Source organism: Vidua macroura, chromosome 4 (genome assembly GCF_024509145.1).
Source record: "Vidua macroura isolate BioBank_ID:100142 chromosome 4, ASM2450914v1, whole genome shotgun sequence".
NCBI classification, from domain to species: domain Eukaryota; kingdom Metazoa; phylum Chordata; class Aves; order Passeriformes; family Viduidae; genus Vidua; species Vidua macroura.
This window is the reverse complement of record NC_071574.1, coordinates 67,598,557-67,611,413: the sequence shown is the minus strand read 5'-3', so window position 1 is coordinate 67,611,413 and position 12,857 is coordinate 67,598,557. Positions and strand designations below refer to the sequence as shown.

Sequence of the window (12,857 nt, the reverse complement as noted above, 5' to 3'; positions counted from 1 at the left end):
TGAGAAAATGGTCAGCGTGACAGGAATCTGAGTTTTTTTCCTTTGGTCTTGGCCAAGGAGTTTGTGGAATATGGTAACAATTACAGTGTGATTATGGGGCCGCATTTTGCCTTCAGCTGCAATAGCGTGATTTTAGTATTATTTTGTGAGATGGTCTGGTGCAATTGCCTTACAGACACAGAAATGCTGGGACTGTGCTATGCAGAAGGTTAATGCAGTGGCCAGAGCAGTCCAATTGACATTCAAATGCATTGGGCTGGGTGGTGAATCCCTTCTAAGGAAAACAGTTTGAGCTGATATGAGGGAGAGCATACACTGGTATGTATGGGGCTGCCTCCCAAGCAAATCTGGCCAAAACCTTAAAAAGTTTCCTTCTCTGCTCATGTCCTGTGCTCACCACAGTCCATTCTGATGCCTTTTACAGCCCGGCCCAGGTTCACTCAGCCTGCCAAGATGAGACGGAGAGTGATCGCCCGCCCCGTTGGCAGCTCCATCCGCCTCAAGTGCGTGGCCAGCGGCAACCCCAGGCCTGACATCACATGGCTGAAGGACAATAAGCCCCTCACTCCCCAGGAGATTGGGGAGAACAAGAAGAAGAAGTGGACGTTGAACCTGAAGAACCTGAAGCCAGAGGACAGTGGGAAGTACACCTGCCGGGTGTTTAACAAAGTTGGAGAAATCAACGCAACGTACAAAGTGGAAGTGATCCGTAAGTGCAGCTCTGGGAGGGAGAGCAGAGAGAGGCCTTTGAGAAGGGGGCTGGCTCAGTCAAGACAGTGTGGGGTGGCAAGGGTGCAGTGTTGATGACTGGACATGGAAATGGGGAAGTGCTAAAAACATTAGAAAAAACACTGCTGAAACTCTAGAATGAACCTGAAACCTGGGCAAGACAGAATAGCAAGAAGACAATTTAGGAGCTGCAATGGGGACAGGTACTTGGGAAATAATCATCTCCACAGGCACCTGCATGGTGAAAGTCATGCCCAGTTCAGTCTTGCACAAGAGAATCAATTCAAGGACAGACAGAGAACTAACAGAGAAAGTCCTTTCAAGTACCATGGGGGAGGGGGTGAAATATCTAGGATATCCCAGATTAGTATGTCAGAATGGGTGAAACCAGTCAATTTGAAATTTAATCGAGAAGTTTCCCAAGGGAAACTTGAAAAACAAGAAATATTATGATTAGAGTGACTAGCCAGACAAGGCTTTAGGGCCAGATTCTAAAAAGCGTTTGGCCATCTGAAGGTCCAGGCAGGTAGAAATGAATTACCAAAAAAACCAAACCAAACCTTAAAAACATCCACTAGGATCCTGTCTGTATCTTTAGATGCCTACATAGCTTTAAAGATTCAATCCTCAGAAGATGAGCTGTGGGGGATTACCCTTCATTGTGGCAAGGTAAATTGCTCTTACTATCTAGCTGTTCTGAGTCTTGCTCTCTAATCTTCTGTTTCCCCTATTATTGCTGAGAATAATTATACTCAAATCCTTCCTAAGTTTACCAGAGAAGAGCTCTTATTCTTAAATCATTGTGCTTTGCCTATGACATCATCATAAGTTGTCATGGAAATGATTACAGAGTAGCCAACTCAAGAAAGAGAAGATGAGCTGAGTGGAGGGAAGATTGAATAGCCTTCATTAATGAGGAGCAGGGGCATGGAGAGCTATTTCCAGCCACTTGGAAAGCATGTTGTTTGTCTGTGCATACATTTTAGCATGAGAAAGTTTATCCCAGTGTGAAAGATTGTTCTTAAAGGTAAAGATCTGTTCTCTGATAAGTCCTTTCCCTAGAATTACAGGAATTAAAAGCACATGTGGGAAGCTCTGTTGGGCTCTGAAGGCACAAACCTGCTGGACATCTGGGATTGATAAAGATGCAGCTGTGTGGAGACAGTAAAAACATGTGTTTACACTAAAACCAGGAGCAGAGGCAGGGAAATGAATCAAGCCCCATCCTAATGGCAGCTGTGGCATTTTCACTTCATCAAAACCAGACAGCACCAGGAACAAACCCCTTTCTGTGTCCCTGTTTATCTTGGTTTTTATCAACTTAAAGATGTATGTAACCTTTGTTTTCATTAGCTTTTGCTGGCTAGGAGTGAAAACAGTAACCAAAGCTGGAACCAGAGTCGAGGAGATAAGGGCATTAAGCAGTTTTCAGACATCTTTCTATTTTTAACATCATTCTGTGGAGCATTACAGGTTTTATTCAATTTCCTCATTTTCCCCCGCCCTGAGCCTCCACTCCTAAGTCCTGCTTATCTGAATCTCAGTCTCCCCGGCTGTGATTGCTGCTCACAGTCCAAAGGCAAAGCCTACAGAGACTACTGTGGTATTTTTGTTTCCTAAGCACATCTTTAGAGCCCTCAATATTGAAAGTATCCCGAGTTTTTGAAAGAGGGTCCATTGTTCCTTCCTTTCACTCCAAAGCCAGTGCTGGTGGGAGCTGTTTTGTTACAGGCTCAATCCAACAGTGTTTGCCATCAAAAGGAGTTGATGATTGCCAGCAGTTACCACCCACTGTGATACCATAATTTCTCCTGTGCCTAGGATAGAGGTTTGCAGTACCTCCTTGCCTGGAAACTGTGACTGATTTATCTGATCCTAACACTAAAAAAGATCCAAACATTCCTCAGAATGAGGCATACATTTTTCCTTTCACTATATGTGGTGTTGACACAACCTTACACTTATGATCATGCTATAAAGGATGGTCTTGTGAACCTCTTTCAAAATATAAGGGCTCAGAGGAAAACCATCCTTTTCTCCAGGTCTGATGCAGGTAGAAAACAACTTCCTTGATATAAACAGGAAGATTCAGGTTGAGCATGAGAACAGACTTGTTAAAGCCTCAGACAATGGAGGAGTTGTTTGGAGAGACTGGAGAGCATCTACCATTGGAGGCTTTGGCAAGAGGCTGGCAAAATGTGTATCAGGAGAAGTTTGCAGAAATCTCAGCTTGCCTTGGGGCAGGGAGTTGGACTAGACTATGATTTTGCATCCCTCCTACACCTTTTCCCTATGTTTCTGCAACTGCAAGCTACTGAGGTTGGCAAACACCTTTGCCCATGGAGCTCCCTGTGTTTCTGTGCAGAGAGGACGAGGTCCAAGCCCATCCTGACAGGGACACACCCCGTCAACACCACAGTGGACTATGGTGGGACCACATCCTTCCAGTGCAAAGTGCGCAGCGACGTCAAACCCGTCATCCAGTGGCTGAAGAGGGTGGAGTATGGCACGGAGAGCAAGTACAACTCCACCATCGATGTCGGGGGGCAGAAGTTTGTTGTGCTGCCCACGGGGGAGGTCTGGTCCCGCCCAGATGGTTCCTACCTGAACAAACTGATGATTACTCGAGCCAAGGAGGAGGATGCAGGGATGTACATTTGCCTCGGGGCAAACACCATGGGCTACAGCTTCCGGAGTGCTTTTCTCACAGTCCTGCCAGGTGAGTTGTGACGTTTTCCCCCCTCTGTTATCAGTCGTCTGTGTCATGGTATTTATTAATTCAACTGCTGTTGCCCCTTGGCTCCCTGGCCCTCTGTGATGCTGTGCTGATTTAGGCTAGCCCAGTTCTGATAAGAATGAATGGGGTACTGAATCAGCCCTGATTTAAATCAGTCCCTGCTGAAATCCTGTTGATGATATTTCCTTTTCTCTCTGTGTGGGGAATAACCACAGAATCACAGAATGGGTCGGGTTGGAAGGGACCACAGTTGGTCATCTGGTCCAACTTCCCTGCTCAAGCAGAGTCCATTCAGAGCATGTGGCACAGGATTGTGTCAGGATGGTTCTGGAATATCTGCAGTGAGGGAGAACTCCACACCCTGTCTGGGCAATCTGCTCAGTGCTCAGTCACTGCACAGTAAAGGAGTTCTTCCTCATGTTCAGGTAAACTTCATGGGTGTCAGTTTTTGCCCTTTCTTTGTCTTCTATTGCTCAGCATCATGGAGCAGAGCCTGGTCCATGCTCTGACACCTCCCTGCAGATACTTACAGACATTGTTGAGGCCCCTCTCAGTCATCCAGGTGACATAAATTGAATTATCTACTCCTGTATGAAAGAGGAGAAAGCTGGGAAAAGATACTACAGTTGCAGACACTAAATCACTCCAGTGATAGGCTGCAGGATAGGAGAGAGGAACTGAATAACAGCACAGTTTGCAACCTCATTCCCTAAAATGCCTCCTTTCTCTTGCCCTTGTTTATATTGCTTTTACTGGTAAAAGGAAACAATGATACAGGCCCATAAAATGAGGGAAGAATAAAAACTGTCCGGGTCACAAAGAAATGAAATGAATGAGTGTGAAAACCAGAATGATTGATTAGTTAAATTTTTATCCAATGGTCCCCTGGGGCCCCTGTACACAGCTGCTGCCTTCCCTCCCCAGACCTCAGAGCTGGTGGTCACATCCAGCAGAGACTGCATCATTTGTGTTTGAGACACTCCATCCTTGCCTGGTCATTTGCTCCTTTGTCTGCTGACCATGCAGTTCTACCCTGATAAACATTTTGGATTTAGGACTACACTCTTAACTGAAAGGCCTGTAAATACCAAGGAAAAAGCAGCATGGGTGGGATATAACTCAAAGCCTCTGGGAGTTTCTGAGCTATGAGAGCCTGATCCCGCTCCTACTGAAATCAGGGGGAGACTTTCCATGGATTTAAATGGGACTGCAGTGAGGCCTCATGCCAGAGCCAGAGCCTGCAGGGCTGTTGATATTGGCAGTGATGGAAAAGGAGAACCCAGCTTGCCTTAAGATGCAAAGATGTGGTTGTAAAGCCATGAGTTAAAAAAAGACCATTTTGCTTGTAAATCTACCAGATTTGACATTGACAGCTCTGAGGAACATGGATGAATATCAAAACACTTTCTTTTCAGCCCAGCATAGGATTTCTGCCAACCAGCATGAAGACTTCTGTTTTCATGGTCAGCTGATGGGTCAGCTCTCTAGTCATGTCATGTTTTTAACAGGAGGCTGGACCAGACTTGCCCTTCAGCCTAAATTATCCTGTAATTTCCAGAGTTGGTGAATCAAAATTTCATCTATTGAGGTCAAAGTATAGGTCCTCCTAACTTCAAAGAGACCACATGGTATATATTTAACATTTCAAATTACCCATAGGAGTATTTGTCAAGGAGAAAAAAAAGACATTAGTGTCTTAAAGAAGTTTAGCTTGAAAGTTAAGTGATAGATGTTTGACTATAACATATTGAATGATTAAGATAGCCTGTGGTTTTGGAAGTTTTCTGGGTGTCTCCCTGCAAGCTGAATTCTGTGCCTGGGTATGTTTCAAGGCATTGGATATTCCAGCTGGTAGCTATCTAGACAAGGATTTTCACAGCTAGAATCCTACCCCAGGACTCCTTTTGGGTCTATAAATCAGGAGATCAGGCTGAAAAACTGGAGTGGGTATCCAGGGATAGCCACTGACTGCCAACTGCAGAGAGAAAAAGGAGGAGGTAGTTGTGAAAGATGGTGTCTAAAGCATCTTATCTCCTCCAGTAGCTGAATTTAATGCCCTTGAAAGGCTAGCAACAGCTCCAAAGAGACCGGTGGAGGTAGAGCCGATTTGGGGTAGGAAGCTGGGGACACACTTCAGTGCTGAAAGAACTTTCAGTTCTCCATGGCTTGGGAATCAAGGAAGGGCCAGTAGCTCCCCTACATTTATCCCATCCTTCACCCTTCCTCCCATTCACATAAGAAAGTCAAGACAACACCTCCAAAACCCCACATTCATTCTCCCTGCTGTGGTGGAGCACTGCTGGGTAGCTCCAGGATTGCTAGACAGGATTTCCAGAGAGTGTCTGAAGCCCTAGCAGCCAGAGCTACACCTGGCAGAGGTGGGTGGGCAGCGTGCTGTGGCTCTGTGGCAACCTGATTGTGCCTCCTGGGCTGGTGACAATGAGGTTTTACTGACATGTCCTGTGCTGTGTCCTTCAGTCGGCAGCAAAGCCCATTCTGTCACAGAGTGAGAGCGTTAGGAAACTCTCTCAGGCTGGCTCTAGTGTGCATCCATTAAAGCTTGGATAAGGGAGTTATAAAATCCCCTAAAGACTCCCCTCCTGACCCCTAAACCAGAGAAAATGAGTTGCTTGTCCTTCCAGGAGCACTGAAAAGCAAAGCAGTTACCAAACATCATGTGCTGGCTTGATTTCTCCCTTGTTCCTTGGTCTGGCAGAGTTGCCAGACAGTCTGTACAACAGCCAGCCCAAGTGTGACATCTGTTTTGAATCCACTTTGCCTGCATTTAATTAACTCTTTCTGTCTCTCCCCTGCCACCATGCCCAGATCCCAAGCCTCCCAGCGCACCTGTGCCCCCTTCCTCGGCCAGCAGCCTGCCCTGGCCCGTGATCATCGGCATCCCGGCCGGAGCCGTCTTCATCTTCGGGACCATCCTGCTGTGGCTGTGCCAGTCCAAGAAGAAGCCCTGCTCCCCCCCGGCCGCTGCCCCCGTGCACCGCCCGCAGCCCCGGGACCGGATCTGCGTCTCCCAGGTCCCCGACAAAGACTGCATCTCCTCCATAAACTACGAGGAATACGTGGCCCAGCAGCAGCATTTACTGTCCCAGGGGCCCGCCCTGGCCCCTGCCATGGCCTCCAAAATGTACCCAAAGATTTACACGGACATCCACACCCACACCCACTCGCACGTGGAAGGCAAAGTCCACCAGCACCAGCACATTCAGTACCAGTGCTAAGGGCTGGCCCCGTGTACAGTGGCTCGTTTGGGCTTTTCCTCGTGGTACCTCAGCAGAGACTGCTCCAAGTCAGCTCAGCACTGCCAGCAACAGGCAAAGCAGACAGAAAAGGTTATATATGTAATTTTAAATATATATATATATATATATATACATATATATATAATTGTATATGCGTGTGTGTATGTGTGTATATATATATGTGTATATATCTATATCTATCTATATAAATATATATATAATAGAGAAAGACACAGAGAGAAAAGAGATTTTTTTTTTAATTATTGCAATCAGGATGTAGCCAAGGAATAATGAAGGAACTCCAATGCACAGCAGAGAGGCAGCTGTCTGTCTCCAGCAGCAGAGCCCTCCTGGATATTTTAATCAAAGTGGCAACAAGTGAGATGGGACACAGGGATGTGAACCACCACCTCCTTCCTTGTGTTACTGAAGGGAGCAGGTAGAGCAAGAGGTGTGTGTGGGACTTTTCTGGCTGGGCCTGGATGCCTGCTGGGCATCACTTGTTTGGTGGAAACCCCCAGACCTCTCCTGCTCTGAGTGACTCAAGCTCTAACGTGCTTGAGGTTTAGTGCCAAAGCACCAGGAGACATAACCCATTCATCTCTTCCAGGTTAAGAAAATAACACAAGAGGGTCTGAAAAAACCAATTTCTGTTCACAAGGTGAAATGCCATGTGCTTCTCAGTCATGGCCAGCACAATCAGCTAACCAAGCTGCTTGGTTCAGTTTCTGCAAGGTGAAGGCATCTTGTTTCCCATGGGATGTTCTGCAGATCAGCTCCGCTCCCCCGGTCCTAGGACTCAGTGCCACTGCCAGGAAAAAGGAAAGAAGGAAAGAGGAACATTGTACAGAACACCTTTATATTTATATTTAAGAAATAATAATAATAATAATAATAATAATAATTGAACTGCTGATGGTGAAGAAAGCAAAACACACTGTCCTTCTCTGATGGCTTAGAGTGACAAGCTACTGGATTTTCTGCATCAATGCAAAATACGTGAAAGCAGTAGAAAAAATAGTAAGAAGCAAAGAGAGTGAAATAATCTTGTAAGAAAAAATTGCATTTGAGAAATATCCACCTAGGTTGTGTGTGGTTGTCCCCTCCCTTCAGATATCACTTCGTAAGTGATAAAACACTGCAGTTCAAGCAACAGTAAAAACACAAAGAAGAGAAAATAAATAAGGACCATATTAAATACCTATATGAACTGGGAATGAATCCAATTTCAAAATATAAAACCTTTGTAATTCTATATAGAGTTTAAACAGAAGTCATGTATATTTAATTTATTTTGTTAAACAAGAAAAAAAAATGTATGATATTTTCCTCAAAACAGGCATTTCTATATGTATTTTTGATCAAAGAAAATAAAGATTCTTTTTCAGGTTCTGTAGATGCCATGCTCAGAACACACTTGATGTAGCTTGTGACCAACTGTGCTTCTCCTAACCTGGAGGCCACCTGTCTTTATGCCTTTTCACACTAGCCAGGTGTCATCTCCTGTTACCTCAGGTGCTGTTGGTGCCATCCTGTCCATCAGAAACTGACCTTTTCCACTGTTTGTATTCTGACTGTGAGGGTCTGCAGTGGCCAGATCACTTCTGATGGACCCCAGCCACCTTCAGCAGCAGAGTTCTTCTCTCACAGGGAAAGCTGTTTCACTATTCATTTCTTGGAGGTGTGGGGAGGATGATTCATTAGTGTTTTAAGGCCAGTGGTTTGTTGGTTTGGGTTTTTTTAAAGAAAATTTTGTAAATCAAAGCATAAAAATTTGTGAGGCTATAAAAGGAACTTTGGTCTCAGGGTGCTTAGAAGGGGAAATCATGAAATGTAGGTGAAACACTTAATTTGTAACTGCAGCTGCTTTGGGAGCCAGTGGAGGGTGAGCTGGGCACAGTGAGGAGAGAACACAGGAGCTGCTCCCCTTCAGGGGGGCTTGAACCTTCCTTCTGCTGCACACCACAGAGAGGCACCCAGCTCTGCAGGGGCCAACATTTTCTTTGGAGAAGGCAGGTTCAGCAATGATGCAACTGTTTCTCTTCTTTTCATTTAGAGTTTGATGGTTAAGAAAAAAAAAAAAAAAAAGAAGAAAATTTGAAACATGCTAATTTTTAAATTTGGAATTACTTCCTTCTCAAGCCTGTTCCATGAAAGAGATTGTCACCAAACCAGCTGCTCCATTTAAAAGTGAAACACTTCATTTAATTTGAAACAAAGCTGTGCTTTAGGCTTTGCTTTTCTCTGAACATTTGTGGAGGTATTTGTTCTGTTTTGACCCGCAGTGATTTTTTCTGGTGGTTTGTTTGAATCACCAGCAAACCAAACAGTTCCCTGTTTGCTCAGCCGTGGTGCTGCAAGATGGGGCCCCGATTCAGTGAAACACGTCAGCTCCTGCTTTCTCCACCAATACATTCTGCTCCAAAAAGTCCCTTTCTTGCTTTAGGAGTAGGTTTCCATGTAATAACCCCTAGAGGAAGACCATCCTTCATGATGGTCCTCCTGTAGAGGTTGTAATAAAGCAACCCATTGATAACTAGTATTTTTCAGCAGGAGGGTTCAACACAAATTTATTAAATCCCTGAAAATCAGATTAAGGATATCTTTATATGCATCCTCTCAACTTCAGGGAGAGCTGAGAGGAGCTTAAGTGTGAGCACTGATATAAGGCATGGATATCAGGCATGGTTTAGGCAGGAGTTCTTAATGGCTGAAGTGTACGGAGTCATTTCATTTTAAAAAATAAATTTAAAAGCCTCTATACACTAAGGGCATTGCCTTTATTTCAAGGAGACAGTAAGTGTATGTTTCCATGAGAGATACTAAAGTCTGCATCTCATATCTTGTGCCTGTGGGAAGCTACTTGCTACACCGTAGTATGTCCCAAACTCCTGCAAATTCCAGCAGCATTAAGGGCATGACAAAGGGCAGGATTCCCCTGGGAGCCCGTGGCCCTTCTCTGCTCTCTGGGCCAGTGTTATAGCAAGGAGACACTTCTGACCCGTGGTGTGTGAGCAGCACTGACACCAGCTTCAGTGGAGGTGAGCACTGGGTTTGTGGGATTCAGCCCCAAGCAAACCCTGAGAGATTTTCTAATGGCACCAATTCAAGTGGCAGCTCTGTCTCTGAGCCTCAGAGAGAGGGTTGGTGGGTTAAGAGAAGCACTCCTGCATTTCCCATACAGCACAGAATTCCAGGCTGTGTGTAGCACGCTCCACCAGTGCCTTCTGCCCTTTGTGACCCAGATCCGTAGTGCTGTATCATGCAGGCAAAAACTTTACATTTTGTCAGATGGTTCAAGTGGAAGGAATGGCTTCTTCCTGCCCTTCAAAGATAAATCTCTAGTGCTGCTGACAGAGCTCTCCAAAGGCAAATGTTGCATTAAACTACCCCACATGGATGATGCATCAGCACAGGGCAGCTGTAGCTCTCGGCTGTGGCACTGAGAAGGAAGCTCTGGTTTTGGATGCACCATGAGAGATGCTATAAAGGTCTTGATTTGCAGAAAGCGTGGGGATTTCATCCTGCCTTGGCTATCTGCTCCATCTTGACCACCAGAAATGGTGTGAGATTTCCCCCCAGGGATATACCATCACATGCCTTGTTTAGGAGGGGCTGTGTTTTTTGTCTGGGCCTTGCACTGGCTTGCTGTGCCTGGGTGGATTTCACATTTTTGAGGAATTATTCTTCCTTCATAAGGTACCTCTAAGACCTTTTCCGAGTCACTCTGTCCCAAGCCCTACTGCATGCCATTGAATTTTAAGGCTTGATTGAGCCTTGCATATATTGCAAACTCTTCCATAGTTTAAATAAATTCAAGCAGGTCACACTTGCATATGAGTATGTTTTTATTCAGTGGGAAAAGATTTGGATGCATCTTCATTCCTAAATAGAGGGTGTTCAAAGAAAAGCATTGTCTTGTTTGTGGTAACTGACCCTATGTTGAACACAGAGGATTTTTCATTTTATGTATTTGTATACATATGCATATAGGCACATAGATGTGCATGCCAGGCTGTGATACAGAAGGCAGTCGTACTTTTAAAATCATGGAGCTTCAAAGATCAAAGGAATTTTAGCCTTAAAACTCACTATCTTTGTTAATTTTATTTGCATTACAGATCAAACATGGCTTTACCTACCAGTTTGTGCGTGGCATTTTTTAACTTTGTATGGACAATCTTTCTGTGGTCGGCCCCTTTCGAACTGAAAACTTATCAGACATTGAAGATAAAAAGTGTTCTGTGGTTTTCATTTGGTGACAAATACAATAACTGAACACATCAAAGGAGACAGAATGGCACAGTGTGTCTGTGACTTTGTAATAAAAGTTGCAGGAAAAAAAGGAATAAAAGCCTGGAATTGTGTCAATATCTTTTAGAGTTTTGTGTTCTGAAGGGAAGTGTGGCTCTGTGTGGGTGTGTGTTTGTTAGCACACATCAGGAGTGTGTGCTGGCAGGGCAAACAGACAATATTGTAAAGTTACCTGTGTGCCACAGCTTGGTCTGATATTTTGTGTGGGTTCTGTGAATCAAGCAGAGGCATTATGTTTTTAATTATTTGGGAAACGTTTCTCGATTTTAGTGAAAAAGGGCAGTTTTTAATCTGTTCACCTCTAGAGCCAAATGCTATAAATGCACTAGAAGCCAAGTTTTAATTAACAAGACGAAATTTTGGAGTACCTGGAGTGGACCAGGGATTTCAAGGTCAAGCTCAGCACCTCCACCTCTTTTGAGGCAAACCTGTGGGTGTCTCACTACTCACTCCAGAGGCAGTAAATGTCCAAGCTGTGACATCTTAAGTTCAGAAAAGCTGGCCCTCACCCAAACTTCATCTTGACCTGACCTGGGCCTCTGACCCAAAAATCTCTGTGCAGAAATTGCACACTTGGGGTAGGAAAGATGAAATATTTCTTTGTTGACTCCATTTCTGTGGCTGTCTGAAACTCTTGAGAGGTTTGAAATATTGGAATAAAGACCTGGGGAAGATGCAGAGGTGAGCAAACCCTGGGAGGTGGTCAGATATTAAAGGGGAATTTATCATGGCTTTCCTACCTGGGCAGCACCTCTGCCTACATGAGGAACTTTGAGCATGCCCAGGACTCCAAATTGCTCAAAGCTGATGATTAATATTGGAATCATTGGAAAAGATCCTTGCAACCATGGAATTATTACCCATACAGAGTTTGTTCCAGCTCTCGGAGATGCCAGTGGGAAAAAAATCCCTGCAATGTCCAGTGGGAAATCCAGTTGGACACATGGAGCCATTCCCAGGTTTTTACATCTTTTCCCTGGCTGACCCATTGGCAAAGAAAGATGGGGCAGAAATTAATGGCCCCAGTATGAAGTCAGACACATAAATGGGAAATGCACACACTTTGGAAAGAGCTGTGCAAGGAACAGGTAGACACTGCATCTCTCAAAATCTTCAAGGCTGGGTGCTTTGTGGACAGCATGTGGCTAAATGCAAGATTTTGGGAATGTTACTGGGATAAAGGGACTCACGGAGCCCAGAGGAGGTCATCTAGTGGTGCCTTCTGGCCCTAAGGAAATGCAGTTGAGCTGCAGAGAAAAGGAGATGCCAGAGCACCCTGCACCTGGCTGTGCTGCTCGCAGTGAACACCGTGGCTGCATGAGTGACCTCAGGGCAACCATGGGCACAGGGCTGCACACCCAGGCTGCTCACCCAGCTCCAGCTACCTCCAGGCAGGATGATCCCAACACTTCCCAGCTTAGTGCTGCAGTCATGACATTATTTACACAAAGTGGGGCTCTACACCCACATTTATGGCTGCTTCATGCAAACAGGGGCATGTCCCCATGTGTACTCACACCCCTCAATTGTAGGGTCTGTCTTTCAAATGCACTGGCATGGCTTGGGGCTGTCATCCAATGTGTTGGGGGGGGATTGGAGTCTGTCATTCTACGTGTCCTTTGATGACCAGCTGACGGAACAGGGTGGTTTAGTCTGGAGAAGAGGAGGCTGGCTTGGAGGGACCTCATTGCTCTCCACAACTACCTGAAAGGAAGCTGTAGTGAGGTGAGGGTTGAGAGGAAATGGCCTTAAACTGCAACAGTGGAAGTTCAGATGAGATAATTGAAAAACATTTTTCACTGAAAGAGTGGTTAGCCATT

The 12,857-nt window shown here is 45.1% G+C and overlaps 1 protein-coding gene across 2 annotated transcripts in view; it reads left to right on the top strand.

Annotated features, from left to right (window-relative positions):
• Positions 1-8,144, top strand: part of FGFRL1 (fibroblast growth factor receptor like 1) — a 164,612-nt gene extending 156,468 nt beyond the window's left edge. For both annotated transcript variants that reach the window (XM_053976030.1, XM_053976029.1), the window contains exons 5-7: positions 425-709; positions 3,095-3,448; positions 6,293-8,144. In XM_053976030.1, coding sequence (XP_053832005.1) covers positions 425-709; positions 3,095-3,448; positions 6,293-6,702 — 1,049 coding nt within the window. In that variant the 3' untranslated portion in view covers positions 6,703-8,144. The remainder of the gene's footprint in view (positions 1-424; positions 710-3,094; positions 3,449-6,292) is intronic.
• Positions 8,145-12,857: the final 4,713 nt, after the last annotated feature.